The sequence below is a fragment of the Periplaneta americana genome, chromosome 15 (genome assembly GCF_040183065.1).
Source record: "Periplaneta americana isolate PAMFEO1 chromosome 15, P.americana_PAMFEO1_priV1, whole genome shotgun sequence".
Lineage (NCBI taxonomy): Eukaryota > Metazoa > Arthropoda > Insecta > Blattodea > Blattidae > Periplaneta > Periplaneta americana.
The window spans coordinates 175821862-175838019 of record NC_091131.1 but is presented as its reverse complement, the minus strand read 5'-3'; the positions used below and the strand labels follow the sequence as shown (position 1 = coordinate 175838019).

Sequence of the window (16158 nt, the reverse complement as noted above, 5' to 3'; positions counted from 1 at the left end):
TAGCTTTTTCGAAAATAGATACCCAAAGTTTCCAACACTGATATTTATCTTTGTCTTGCGTCAGTTTTGTTTTCACTGTCTTTAAAATTGACCATTCATTGTAGAGTTCATTTCCGTCAAATTCGAAAGTATTTGCAATTTCTTTGATACGCGAACTAAATCATTAAGTTAAATGAGAACAGAATGATCAAGAACAGATATAATTGAACATGTTACTGTTACCAAAATCTAACTTGGCCAGATACTGCAGCAGTCTGTCATACACAGTGGTGAACTCTTGCATTACAGTTTGCTTTTCTGTTTATGTGAGATTTCCAAGCGACATACTTCAAAACCGAAGAATGAGTCCTTTTTACGACTTTCTATTTGAGTCTTTACTTCCAACATGATTTTGTGCACTTCGGTTGAAAGGATATTTTCATATTCTAATATTTTAATCGCCTTATAGAAAATTGGAAGTGTAGGCCTACAATTAACAAAATACAGAAAACATTCTGCCACTGACAATGAATGTTCATTTACTTCATCTTCTTGAGAACATGCAAATTTCCAATCACCTTCTGCCAAATAATAGGTCTACATTTTCAAAGCACGCCACATTTTAACAAGGCCTTCAACAGCTAATTGAAGGGGCAATAATCGAACTGAAATATGGCGAAAAATCTGAAAATAGTCCTGTTTAGCAAATCACTCGCACAAATTTCCGCACTTCGCATAACAGACTGCACTGCACTATAAAGCTGTAAGAACTGACTTGTGAAGGATCGAGGAAGTGAATATTGAGTTTTAAATTTGAAATTGTTCCATTGTTACGAATTCAGGTTTCGTTAAAGTACTGCTACGAAACTTTATTAATGACAAAGTTTAATTGAAAATGGTTGATTGAAGTCATATTTCTGAAATATATTATCATCATATCAACATTTCGCTATAGTGGAGAATTACCACGGTCGCTTTGAACCGTGCCGTTACGTTTACCACCAAATTTAACTACATACACAATGTCATCAACATAAGAACATGACGTTGGTGCGTGGCATAGTTGGCGGGAGAAATCTCTCTCTCTCTCTCTCTGCCTCCTTCGTTCTGAACATTACTGAGAGATAGCACCACTGTTAGCTACAAAGTGTATTTGCGCAAATATATTGCAAGTAGATTACGTGACTTATTACCTGGCTTAGATGAGAGTCTCGAGACAAAACAGTTTTGTGCTATATTTTTTTTCTCTCTGTCTACCTCCTTCGTTCTGAACATTATTGAGACATAGCACCACTGTTAGCGACAATGTGTATTTGCGTAAATATTGCGAGTAAATTATGATGAGTGCCTTAGATGAGAGGCTCGGGACAGAAACAGTTTTGCTGTAGCGCATGCGCGGACCTCTCATGCAGTGGAAGCGTGAACCTTACTTGAATTTTTCTCCGTTTCATTACTCTTTCATCTTGAATTTATTTTCGCGTGTACATTGCAGATTGAATGATTGAGCTCCCTTCTTGCTCCGGTTACAGACCTTGCATTTACGAAGGTTAGGTTTGGTTAGTTCAGGTTTTTATTAATCAAGTCCGCGCATGCGCAGACAGGTAATATGATCCTGTCGCGAGCTGCACGTGATAATTGATGTGAGGTCGAGGAGTGGGAGAAGGTTAGGTTAGGTTAGCTTTGGTTAGGTTAGTTTAGGTTAGCTTTGGTTAGGTTAGGTTAGCTTAGGTTAGCTTTGGTTAGGTTAGCTTAGCTTAGCTTTGGTTAGGTTAGATTAGGTTAGCTTTGGTTAGGTTAGGTTTGGGTTAGGTTAGGTTAGGGTTAGGTTAGGTTTGGTTAGCTTAGGTTAGCTTTGTTTAGGTTAGGTTAGCTTTGGTTAGGTTAGGTTAGCTTAGCTTTGGTTAGGTTAGCTTAGCTTAGCTCAGCTTTGGTTAGGTTAGTTTAGGGATAGGGAAGTGACAGGAGATTTTAACATGAAGTTCATTTACATATTATGTAATATAAATGTTATCATTTCCATGTATTTGAAGAAACTTTTTAATTTTAACATAAAATTTGATTTCATTCGTCCATGTAGTAGTTAAAAATATATAATATTACAGTTTTTCATTCGTAATATTGATAAAAAAAATAATAGGCCTAAAATGAAAGCGGTGAATAATTTCAGGGTCCCTAAAATTTTTTTTTCGTAAAAGGCTAGGTATTTTTCTCTAGGCCAGAAATAAAACAGCAACGCCGTCATAATTACGTACTTTACGCTTTGGCGAACATTAACGGGAAATTTACTTTCCGTCATTTTCGTGGTATTCCGTGAAACACACCTTTCTTCCTGTTCATTTCCTTGTGATAACCTAGTTTAAGATCTTACTACATCTTCATTTCCTTTTAATGCATTCAAAAACCGCCGTTGTACTACATAAAACCTTGAACTTGACTAATGGAGTGAATTATTTAAGAATATAGTCGCGAATTTGGCTACCACCATTTCGATTATATTTTGTTTGGCAAGGCTCGGTACGGCCTGGTGATTAGTGGTCAGCGAGTAGCGTCGACTATCGATATTGGTCTGCCGTGGGTATTATGGAGATGTTCCCAAAATTTATGTTTTAATTTTATAATTGCGTCATCTTTCATTGTTGGTGTTGGCCTATTGTGAGAAACTAGTGTCTGATTGGTGAGACGAGAAGCGTGCTAAAACTTCAACACTATTACAGACGTTCATTTTTAAAGTTATATGCTTGCGTCATTGTAAATCTGACATAGATGCTCACTTTTGAAGTCATTTGATGGATAGTGAATATTTACTACAACATTGCTAATTATTAACATTTCAAACGCAATTTCCCCGGGCAAAGGTTTCTTGTCGGCCGGAAATGGATTCATAAAACCGGGCCCGGAGATCTGGCAACCCTATTATTCACGGCGGTTTCATGGAATCGGACTATGTTGTTGAATCCAGCACAGCTGTAAACAATGCTTGCCCTGTGCCCTTGCCGACAGCCGTGTCGTCTAACACGTATTATCGCCGGGGTCTCATGGTTAGCATTCGGCAGGTGTTTGAGCGGCCTCGTGCGTAACATTCGGCAGGTCTTTGAAATTTAATTGCATTATTGTTTTCAGTTTCTTATGTCGCCGCTCCAATCACTCGCCTCAATTTCAATGTTGCAACCAATAAGCTGCTTCCATTATTAAATGACACCTACTTGTCTAATCCACGTGGACTAAAACCGAGGTTGCAGTGTCTTGTGCTGAGGACGAGTTATTATTAAGAGTTAATTTTTTTTTTAAATGGGGATTTAGTGAAGTGAATTTTAATGGCAGGCAGAGTAACTATCTCATGCCCCCATGTTTTAGATTGCTACCAGTGCACTTCATTAGAACCAGGTACCCAGCTTCGAAGCCGTTAGCCCTGTGATCTTACAATATATTTATGTTCCCCTGTTATCATAATTCAGGGTTCGTATCTAAGAAATTAGCAAGTTCTTTGTGATAGTAGAAGAGAAAGAGTGGGGGAAAGGAAGTGGTCCGTGGCCCATTTCTTTTAGGGCTCATCCCGACATTTGTCTTATTGCTCAAGGGAAACCACGGAAAAACCTAGAGCAGGATGAGATGTCGTGCTGACGACAAGCCAATTGGCTATAGTGTGGTCGGAATATGTTCAGGTGGGAGGTTTTGATTTAATCATTATTCAAAATACAAATACATTAAAGGTACATTAAAAAAGTTTTTACAATTAGAACAATGCATCTATGCTGCCAACAATGTGATGACCCTGAAACAGAGAAATAACATTATTAGTGCATTAATAGACTTGTCTGTGTGTAGAGTCAAGTGGTTATTTAGTCTTCAAGTTGGTATTCGTCTTGTACGTTGTCGTTCCAAGCTAGAGGGTGGAGCACGCTCTTAGGTCTTTTATGTTTATCTAACGCAGGGTTGTAATTTCCTAGTGAAGAAATTAGTGGGTCTGTGCTGCTGTATGACTTGGTGTACGTGCAGAAGGCTTGATTTGAAATAAATTCTTGAATTGTCGGAATTTCTAGTTCTTCATGAATCAATCTAACAGGAGTTACTCTAGGAAGTCCTGTGATGAATCTTAAAATTTTGTTTTGGTAAACTTGTAATTTTTTACGGATTGTAATAGGTGCATGTCCCCAAGCAGGACAAGCATATAGTATTACTGACCTAATTAATGTTTTATACAAAGTTAAAGCTGTGTGTATGTTTAGATGTCTGCTTTTATTTAATATTGGATAAAGCTCCACCAATCTAGCATTGGCAAGTCTGAGTTTTTGTAGTACGTGTTCGGAGAAAGTGAGCCGTCTGTCCAGTGTTACTCCGAAATATTTTACTGAAGTTTTCCACTCGATTTGTGATCCATTTATGGCTAATTTTGTGTGATTTATGCCCGGTCTATTGAATTTATTTCTCCTGCTAAATAATATGGCTTGTGTTTTTGATATATTTAATTTAATTCTCCATCTGAGGAGCCATGGTTCAATGTCACGTAGGTGACCTTGTAGCCTATTTATGGCAAAATTTGGCTTCCACGATGCCGTGAGAAATGCCGAATCGTCCGCGTATAGCGCTAGAATGCTATTGTTGAAATTTTGATGAAAAGGTAGGTCATTAATATAAATTTGGAAAAGTATCGGTGCCAGAATGCTGCCCTGAGGCACTCCAGCGTTAATACCTCGCGACGTGGAGTACACGTCGTTCAGTTTAACCTGGAACGTTCTGCCCCGAATATAATTGTCCAACAGCTTGCCAAATAAAAAAGTCCCTGGAAAAAAAAAAATTAAGAGTTAAGAATGTCAACGTACGCGTATATGAAACAACAACAACAACAACAACAACAACAACAACAACAACAACAACAATAGCCATTCCCGTCGCTCTAATTTCCGGCAGCCAATCGCGTTGCAGGTCGGCTACTTTTAAACGTGTGCGTCTTGTAATTCGCTGAGGAAGACGTTATTCATTTCTTAAGGCTCGATAAATACTTAATATAATCGCCCGCCATTTTGGCTCTTTCATTGGCATTCGCAGAAAGCACACGAAGACGTTATTTGCCGCTCAATTATTTGCTAAATTACAATGCGTTTGATTTATTATCATAGGAGCTACGAGATGATAATGTTTAACGGTGTGGCAAATAGATTCCTCGTCTGGTAGTTCGGCAACGAAAGAAAAAAATTGCGAACGATACTACCTACCTAGATTTTATAGAGCCTTCACTTCGTAAGACGTAAGCAAAGAGGAGGAGTCACGCCGGGAATAACAGCGTCGCGACTATAGTTGTAAAATTGTATTTTCTTGATGAGTAGGTACCTGAGATGGTTTTATGCACATTTTTCTCTGAACGTTTAACTTTTGTTATACATTTATTCGACAACAATGGAATGGGTTTTCGTTCAAATTATAATGTTAACAATTATCCAATAAGATGTTTGTGTAGTAACGATCAGTCAACTTTACTCAGTTTCGAACGAGCTGTCTTTGCGGGAAGTTAATGTCAGTTGTGTGGTCGGTGTGATATTTTTCCAACTTTATTTGAACAGCTTTTAATTCAATTTTGTTCGTATATTTTTCTGTGCTTTAATTGAGTGAATTATTATTAGAGAGTATAGACAGTAAAGTAGTGTAGTTACTGAAAAATGAAACCGTTTAAAGTCAAGTACGAACATCTAAGTGGTGCCCAGAAAAGAAAGAAGAAGCGAGAGTTAGAAAAAGAAACAAATTAGTGAAAATAAGTATTTTTTTCTTCCTGGTCCTAGTAGTAGTGCTAGCTCCACAGTTACGAATGTTTGCAGTGCCACAAGTGAGTGCGCGTCTGAAGTGAAAAGTGATATAGAAATAGATGTTAGTGGAGACAGCAATTGTGAATGCATTAGCGAAAAAGAAGATTGTAACAAAATCGCCTTAAATGTAATTAGGCTACCAATATCGCAGTTGCAGAGTTTCAAATGATCGTGCAGATTATGAGTTAGAAGTAGATAATAAAACTAAAAAGTTCTTCGTTAGACAAAATCCTTATCAGCCAGAGCCAGCGGGCCCTTTCCCTAAAAATCCTAAGCAGGATAACAGATCCTTTTCCACGAAATATTACGATAAATTCACATTGACAGGGCAAAGAATTAGGAGAAAATGGTACTGTTATTCAATTAAAAATGACTCTGTTTATTGTAAACCGTGTTGGCTCTTTGGACAGCAGAAGTCGTCTTCAGCTTGGAGGGAAGGGGTCCGAGATTGGAGATGATAAACCAAAAGTATAGTGCAACACGAGACTATAAGGTTACGCACATTTCGACGGTCCCTAGGAAGAACCTTGTAACTGACATTTTGAAGAATTTGAGTTTTAATCGTAGAGCTGAAGGTTTCATAACAAACCATCTGTGGAATAAACATGAATAAGATCGGCTGGATATTTGGGCAGCAATCGCGCAATATTGAAATATTGTAACCAACATTCATACATTTTATACGTAGAATAGTGTTGTATCTACTTAAGAATTGTCGACTGCCTCCTGTCGCAATAATGTCCCGTTAAAACTATTGTAAGTGACACAGTTACCATAGTCTTCTCCGAATGAATAATTGAATCAGTGTATGTAATTTACAAGTACTGTATCTGCATTTTGCAACAACATGCAGACCTACAATAATCCGAGGCACGACAGCTCATGAAGGACCATGACCAACGAGACCAGCCGGCTGCTGGCCTCACGTCCACATGCCGAAAGAGATGTGGACGATCATCCAACCAGAATGCAGGTATCGTGTGGTTAACACGATGATCCCCCGAGCCGTTATAGCTGGCTTTCATAACCAGATTTCGCTACCTATCGTAGCTCCCCAAGTGCATCACGATGCTGGGTGGGCACCGGTTCCATACACTTGCCGAAATTTCATGAGAAAATTCCCCCATGAGGACTCGAACCAGCGCGCATTCCGTAACGTGAGTCCTAGCGTCCTGTCATTTTGTATCACAGATTGACCTGCACCAAATGGAAATGGCACCAGAGCAAGATACTTCTGATGATAACGATAAGGGGCTTCTACAACACATTGTATTTGACAATAGTACAGTATTATAATATGACTGTTCAGGATAAATTCCCGGAAAAAAAGAACACACATGGAATAAAGCAGATTCAATCCATCCTTTAAATGAACGAAGAAAAAAAGAAAGAACAGCATTCACTCTGAACAACGGATAATGCTAGTGAAAATAGCTAAAGCAAGTGGAAACCCTATTAGGTAACTTAAATAGCACAAATCGGTTTTAAAAACTTAAAATCTCTAATCGCCAACGAAAAGAACTGAAATTTGACAGAAGAAAATGAAAAAGTGTTTCGATGAAAGTGAAACAAATTCAAATTGTTCCTGAATTAAGCAAGAAAATATTCATAAAATACAATCATATTGATGAACAAAAACATACAGTAGCATTGACATACAACGCGAAGTCAAATTCAGGACTTGGAAGGATATAAATCTAAAATATGATTACATTGCTCCACTACCCATCTCCCAAAGTAAAGTATTCATCGATTTGCTATCATTGTGACGAAATACAGCCCATATTCCTGGCATTTATCACGGCTGTGATGAATAACATTAAATTCAGTGGCATTGTAAAACAAATTACTATACTTTTTGTAAATATTTATGCACATTCCTGTTTGTAGTTATGTAGTTACAATTCTGTTAAGTGTAAACTGTGACATTATCGCTCCTTCTTTCACAAGCAATACTACTGTATGTCACATACAATGTTAACTTCCTAATGTTGTAAGTAACAATACGCATATAAGGAATGATTTCAGAGAATGTGTTATCACTACAATGGGGTAAGATATCAATTTCAATAATGGTAATGCAAAGAAAAAAGGCCTAATGCAAAATCCTGATTTTTCACAGCCATCCGAAGTTGTTTTTAATTGTACAGCAAAAGTTCATTTTGTCAGTTGCAATGTTCTTCCTTGGGACCGTCGATTTGAACTAGGGTTGCCAGATCTGCGGGCGCCGCCCAGTGTGCCCGGTTTTATGAATCCATCTCCGGCCGACAGGAAATCTTTGCCCGGAGAAATTACGTTCGAAATGTTAATAATTATAATGTTGTAGTGAACATTCACTGTCCATCATAGAACTTTAAAAGTGAGCATCTGCGTCAGACTTACAATGGCGCAAGAATATAACTTTAAAAGAGAGTGTCTGCGGTAGTGTTGATGTTCAGCGCGCTTTTCTTTCCGCACATCAGGCACCAGTCTCTCACACTACGCCAACAATCACCAACAATGAAAGATGACGTAAACAAAAACTTAAAACAGATAATTTTGATATGCTGATAATATATTTCAGAAATATGACTTCAATCAATTATTTTCAATTAACTTTTTCCATTAATAAAGTTTTGTAGCAATATTTTAACGAAACCTGAATGCATAACAATGGAACAATTTCAAATTTAAAGCTCAATATTCCCTTCCTTGATCCTTCACAAGTCAGCTCTTACAGCTTTATAGTGCAGTGCAGTCTGTTATGCGAAGTGCGGAAATTTGTGCGAGGTTTTTTAGTATTGTGTTGTGTTCACTATGAATCCGGCAAAAAGATACTTTAGTTCTTTTCGTGATGAATGGCTGACGAATGATAAGTACAAGGACTGGCTAGGAAAAGGAGAGGATGAACTTTCTTGCAGGTGTAAAGTGTGCAATGTTTCATTTACAGTAAAGTATGATGGCGTTAAAGCTGTTAGTATTTGGAATCAGAGAGGCACAAAGAACATTGCAGAGTACAAAGTAGGAATAATTCTATTCTGAAATTTATGCCCCCACGATATTCAGTTGAACATGATAAATTTACAGCAACTGAGTTTGCTTTAACATTTCATGGTGTAAAACATCACCACCCCTACAGTTCACAAGATTGTGGGAATAAATTTTACTCTTGTGTTTTCTGTGACACTTCAGTAGCGGGGAAAAAAAAAAAAAAAAAAAAAAAAAAAAAAAAAAAAAAAAAAAAAAAAAAAAAAAAAGTAAGTTGTGCGCGAACCAAAAGTGAAGCCCTAGTTACAAGCGTTCTTTTACCATTCTCACAGGAAAGGCTTCTGAATGACTTGGAAAATACCCCATTCTCAATTCGTTCAGATGCGTCAAATAAAGGTAATAAGAAGCATTTCTCATTTTTCTGTAAAACATAGAAAACATAGCGATATACTACACTTCTATGAAGACAATAATACAGTGCTGAGGACATTTCAAATAAAATAGATCAACTGTTGCAGAAAATGGACTTTGTTTAAGTAACATTATAGCTTATTCGGCTGACAATGCATCTGTTAACTATGGTAAATACAATTCAGTGTTCAGAAAAATGAAAGACAAAAATCCTAATATAGTAAAGGCTAATTGTTGTTGCCATGTACTGCATAATTGTGCCAAATTTGGTTTTAAATTCCTTAAATATGTTGAGGCATTAGTCTTGAAAATATATTCCGACTTCTCGTCGTCATGTAAGAATGTTGAGGAATTTTTCTGTGAATTTGCTCAACAGGACTATTTTCAGATTTTGCGTCATATTCCAGTTCGATGGTTGTCTCTTCAATTAGCTGTTAAACGCCTTGTTAAAATGTGGCGCGCTTTGAAAATGTATTATTTGGCAAAAGGTGAAGGAGAAACACATCCTTTAATTTCAAAATTTGTATGTTGCCAAGAAGATGAAGTAAATGAACATTCATTGTGAGTGGCAGAATGATTTCTGTATTTTGTTAATTGTACACTTACAATTTTCTGTAAGGCGATTAAAATATTAGAATGTGAAAATACGCTTTCAACCGAGGTGCACAAAATCATATTGGGAGTAAAAACTCAAGTAGAAAGTCGTAAAAAGGACTAATTTTTCGGTATGGAAGTGAATATGTCGCTTGAAAATCTCACAGAGGCCGAAAAACAAACTGTAATGAAAGTCTTCACCGCTGTGTGTGACAGATTGTTGCAGTATCTAGCCAAGTGGTACGATTTTAGTGACAATAACATATTCTCAGTTATATCTGTTCTTGATCTTTCTAGCCCATCACTGTTCTCATTTAATGAAATGAAATGAGTGGTGAATTTTAAAGAAAGTGATAACAACACTGACGCAAGACAAAGATAAAAATCAGTGTTGGAAACTTTGGGTATCTTTTTTCGAAAAAGCTACGGCCACTAATATGTTAATAATAATGCGACATGTGCTAGCAATTCCAGCAAGTAACGCGCATGTGGAAAGGGTGTTTAGAGTCATGAATGGTTTGTGGACAGATAACAGGAACAGAATGTCAACAGAACTAGTGAGAGCGGAAATTTGTATTAAAATGAACGTGAGTGTGAGCTGTCAGGAATTCTACAAAATAGTCTTGGAAAATAAGAGACTTCTGGAATCTCCAAGGAGCTCCAAGAAATACAAATTTTAAGATAGGCCTACGTCTATTCTTAATACAGTAAAGATTTGATTATTGCTGAATTTTTAACAATTTTACAAATTTTTTTATGTGAGGCTCTGAAAAAATTAATTAATATGCATTTAAGAGAGCATATTTTTCTGTGCCATGCCTAAAAATTTCACCATGTTTGGATTTTATTTGACGGAGGAATAAATTGCTAAAGTCTGCAAATCTGGCATTAAAATTAGGAAACTTGTTGAAAACGTTTTTCTTTTCACGATTTCAAATATTAATTTATGCATCAAATCAAATTCGATATTTTTTTATTTTTAACCGATCATTTGCAATACAAAATGAAACATAGCAATAATTAATTATAACGGATATAATAATAATAATAATAATAATAATAATAATACGGCCAATAATAGTACTAATAATTAATTTTATAGGCTTCGTAAATCTCCAGGTTTTGTCGATAGTTCAACCTGGCAACCCTAATTTGAACACATGCGTAGTTTTCGATTCGTGGAGTTAAGAAAAACACAGTTGACGCGGATTCAGAATTAAAGAAAGGTGAAAATATATGGAAATAGGCCCTTAAGCGAATTGTGAAAGTGACTTTAACTCTGGCATCCAATAATCTAGCTTTTCGGGGACATAGGGAACAAATTGGAAAATCAAACAGTGGAAACTTTTTAGCAAACATCGAACTTCTCGCAAAGTACAATCCTGTATTACGCGATCTCATAAATAAACGAAAATATACACAAAAGTACCTAAGCCCTTCCATTCAAAATGAGTTAACAAATGTTTCATCCCGTGCAGTTGAAAAAGAAATTATTAATGGCAATAACTCTGCCCCATTCTTTTCAAGAATTACAGATACAACACAGGACATATAAAAAAAAAGAACAATTAAGACAGATATTTAGATATGTCACAGTTTCACATGATGTAACTGGAAAGCTTTGTGACGTGAAGATAAATGAGAGCTTCTTAGGTTTTCGCGAAATAAAAGATCAAAGTGCATTAGGAATAGAGAAGGAAATATTCAGTGCAATAGACGAAAAGGGACTCTTATTAACTAAATGCCGTGATCAGAGGTATGACGGTTGTGCCAATATGACAGGCGTATACAAAGGTGTCAGAACGAGAATCGAACAAAGACAAAGAACTGCAAAATATGTACATTGTGCAGCGCATAATTTAAATATAGTACTTAACGATGCTGCATGTGGAATGCAAGAGTTAGGTCCTTTTATGACACAGTGGAAATGTTGTATATTTCTTCAGTCATGGTATTAAAAGATGGGAACATTTGCTATCTTTTTATACCTTAAAAAACTTTGCCCAACACGTTGGTCTTCGAGATACCAGTCTGTTAAAGCCCTGCGTTATGCTTATATCGATGTACTTAAGGCTCTGTCAAAATTAATATTGATATCTAAAAAAAAAAAAAAAAAGGAAGAAAGAGAACAAGCTGTTGCTTTGAAAAACCAATTAGAGAAATTTCAATTCATTTTTCAAATAGTGTTGCAATCAAAGATTCCAGAATGTACTAATCTAGCATCACAACTTATGCAATCGGAAAATGTAGAGCTTGATAAGGCGTGTTCTTTTATTCAGAATGCAGCCGATAATTTATCTTGTTACCGAAATAATTTTGAAGAAGCAATGTCATCAGCTACATCTTTGGGCATTCCACCACATTTGAAAATAAAAGAACTTGAAAAGTAAAAAAACATTTGATGAATTGTGTCAGGACGAGCAGCTAGTAGATCCAAAGATATATTTCAGAACCACTGTTTTAATGGCTGTTTGGACATTATTGTAGCCCAATTAAAACAGGTTTGAGGGTATGCATAATGTTAACCATTTCTCCAAAATTATTTCCCCAAAATTTCTAAATTCTGCTGCCGACGAAGAGATTCACAATGTGGTTCTTCAAAATGAATATGAGGAAGATTTATCCAGTGAATTCCCAGACCAGGTAATAGGTTTCAGAAACGCTCTGAACAAAGAAATAGCCCCATTAACCTCTGTACCTGAATTAACAAATCTATTAGTAATAGAAAATTCAATCGTAGCTGCTAGCGTTCCAGACTTATGCCCGGCATTTTACCTATTTCTAACTATTCTGGTTACTGTTTCTTCGGCCGGACGATCATTTTCGAAGCTAACACTTATAAAGAACTATCTGCGGAATTCTGTGACCCAAGAAGACTTGGTGAACTCAGCCTCCTCAGTATCGAATGTGAAAGGGCTAGATCCGTTGATGTCAGTGGAATCATCAATACCTGCGCATCACAGAAAGCGCGCCGCATGGTCCAGTTTCACTAGAGTTCAATGTGAGTACACTTAAGTTTTATAAGTACAACAAGCAGCAGATACAAGTATATGCTTATTGATAGCCTACCCGCCTGCTTAATTTCAATCACTATAGTAAAGTTGCCACGTTTAATTATTAGGCAGCGGCATTCCTTTTAAGATTTGTAGGTCTTTATTGCATGCACCGATAATAAAATGAAAATGCGACGTTTTTCACGTCTTGTTTGTTGCTGCTATATATTAATATAACATGGATATGGGCTAGGCTTAATTGCTCAAAGCATGAGTTAATTTGAAGATTATTTATTTTAAATTAATTATTTAAAGAAATAATTCAATGTTTCTCCATAAGGAAAACCGGAAAGTTTGACTTTTTGTAATAATTCTTTTATTATTAAGGATTGGCCCTTATTGTAAGAACTATATATTTCACGGCGAATGTAATCGCACGTAAAAGCATCTACTTTATTAATTTTGTGACTTTGTGTCCACGCTTTTTAGGTGTCTTAGGTCCTTTTTTTACAATTTTACTTACAGTATTTCTATTTAATTTAAGAATTTTAGATGTCTCCGAAACTTTTCCTTGACCTAAATTGTTTTTTACAACATACGTGTGAGCATTGCACACAAACGTTTGACACTACTTACATAATTTTGGTCTAGCTTTCGAATTTGAATTGTTATTTAACTCTGAATTATTATTATTATTATTATTATTATTATTATTATTATTATTATTATTATTATTACCATCGTCGTTATTGACGTTCATGGGTATCGGTTCCGACACTTCACTCGCTTCCCACGGCCTCCACATTTTTATTATACAATGAACTGTAATATAATTAATTTTCACTGTGAACTAGAACAAGACACACTGCTAAAATTTGCAACTCTGGTTTATACACTCCGCGTGGAGTATTGAAGCGGCCTTCAAAAGTCTTGACGACGACAATGGAGCGGCCTTCAAAAGACTTGACGACAATGGACAGCGACATAATTAAAATTATTGAAACTACAAAGCTTCCGTCCTCTTTGGCACCGCTAGCCTACTAATTGAACGTGGCTACTTTATATATTATAAGTTTTAATAACATTTATTAATAATTGTTATTATTTTAATAATCTTACAATAATGAACGATTAATCCCTTTGTTCTTATAACGTGGAAATATATTGCATTAAAGTTGAAAGTCTATCTCCTGTAATTATATTTATGTTATTGTTAGTTAGTTATTGATAGGTCATACATTTGGGTACACCGATACATTTTATTTAGGGCGGGACCGTCTGTATATGTGTTTATGTGTGTGCATTTTATGCCACACTGAAAACACAACATAAAAGTGAAAATCACAGACACGAAGTGATTGTATTGCAAGTGATTTGTTGAGATAAAATAATTTACTCATGTTTTGTGCATTGTTACATATATTCGTGAATTTAAAACCACTTACAATGATTGTTATGCTACTCTAAAAATACCCTATATTTGACTAAGAAATTATGACTGTATGTTTATGAACTTACAAAAATGATAACTTATATTACACATACAGGATTCATCTAATAAATGAAACAACTATATTTGGATTAATTTGATGTACCAACTACGAACTTAATTTACTTGACCATGAAAACAAACTAGATAATATTTTTTTTAAGTCTCTCGAGGAGAGACTATCGCTACCTATCGGGTAAATACTAGCGCAACAGGGTTGTTTCCCATATCACACCGACGTCACAAACTTGTTGGCGTGTGACGGACGTGACTCACTATCTACAAGTAGCCCTAATACATGAGAAATAACTGTCAGCAAACACGTCAAGTTTCACATGTCGGGCTTATAAAAAACACTGCTATCAACATGAAAGATGAGAGAGTTGCGAAACAACACAGAATTCCTTCGTAAATCTGTTGATTTGGAATATCAAAAATTGAAAATAATTTTTCTCTTCTCTTACCTTTAACTAGCAATACCGCTGTCTATTTCCCTTCTTAATTCTGACGAAGTTTATCATAAACCCATGTTTGGGCTTTTTCACTTGACACTAGACGCGCAAGTCGTGGATCTCTTCCCGAACAAGGGAAGCACGATTCCAGGCCTCCACCTAAAGAACACAATACTTACTTCAAGCGTACTACTTACTCACTCACTCACTCACTTACTTATTTACTTACTTATGGCTTTTAAGGGATCTGGAGGTTCATTGCCGCCCTCACATAAGCCCGCCATCGGTCCCTATCCTGAACAAGATTAATCCAGTCTCTACCATCATTTCTCAGCTTCCTCAAATCCATTTTAATATTATATTCCCGTCAGCATTAAAAATTTTTCACTTCCTGTCTCCCATCAAACACTCTATAGCCTACGCATTTCTGGATTCGCCCATACGTGCTACTTGCCCTGCCTATCTGAAACGTCTGGATTTAATGTTCCTAATTATTATGTTCGATGAAGAATACAATGCAGTTCTGCATTATGTAATTTTCTCCATTCTCCTGTAACTTCATCACTATTAGATCCAAATATTTTCCTAAGCATCCTTAACCTCTGTTCCTTTCTCAAAGTGAGAGTTCACCTTTTACAACCATACAGAACAACCGGTAATATAACTGTTTTATAGATCCTAATTTTCAGTTTTTTTGAGAGCACACTGGATGAAAAACTCTACTCTGCCGAATAATAACAGGCATTTCCCATACTTTTTCTGCGTTTAATTTCCTAACGAGTATCATTTATATTTGTTACTGTTGTTCCAAGATATTTGAATTGTTCCACCTCTTCGAAGGATAAATTCCCAATTTTTATATTTCCATTTCCTACAATATTCTGGTCACGAGTCATAATCATATACTTTGTCTTTTCGGGATTTACTTCAAAACCTATCTTTTTACTTGCTTCAAGTAAAATTCCCGTGTTTTCCGTAATAGTTTATGGATTTTCTCCTAACATATTCACGTCATCGCATAGACAAGAAGCTCATGTAACCCGTGCAATTCCAAATCCTCTCTGTTATCCTGGACTTTCCTAATTATATATTCTAGAGCAAAGTAAAATGTACAATTATCTCAGAAAGACGCTGGCGCTCTACCTATGACAAGCAATCAATATAATATATAGAGTGATTTATATAGAACTAAAACATTTCTTTCTTTCCTTATTTCAAAACGAATCATGCTAGCCACAATTCGTTATATCTCAAACGTAGAGTATCTTTGGGAGATTACTAACCTCTATAGCAAATGTTGAAAATTCTTTATTTATTCGGTTGGAAATTCACTTAATGACCAATTTTGATTCCCTGTATTGTTGTATTGTATTTATTAACATTCCATGGTATTCATACATTGCTTTACAGCTAGAATATGGAACAAGTCAAAAAACTTAATACTATTATAAAATCTTAATTTATAGTCACAGTCT

At 35.9% G+C, this 16158-nt stretch overlaps 1 protein-coding gene across 1 annotated transcript in view; it reads right to left on the bottom strand.

Annotated features, from left to right (window-relative positions):
• Positions 1–2003: 2003 nt before the first annotated feature.
• LOC138715551 (nucleolar protein 12-like) overlaps positions 2004–16158 on the bottom strand; it is a 149885-nt gene continuing 135730 nt past the window's right edge. The window contains exons 6-7 of the mRNA XM_069848615.1: positions 14696–14842; positions 2004–3751 (exon numbers count right to left, since the gene is read on the bottom strand). Coding sequence (XP_069704716.1) covers positions 14783–14842 — 60 coding nt within the window. The 3' untranslated portion in view covers positions 2004–3751; positions 14696–14782. The remainder of the gene's footprint in view (positions 3752–14695; positions 14843–16158) is intronic.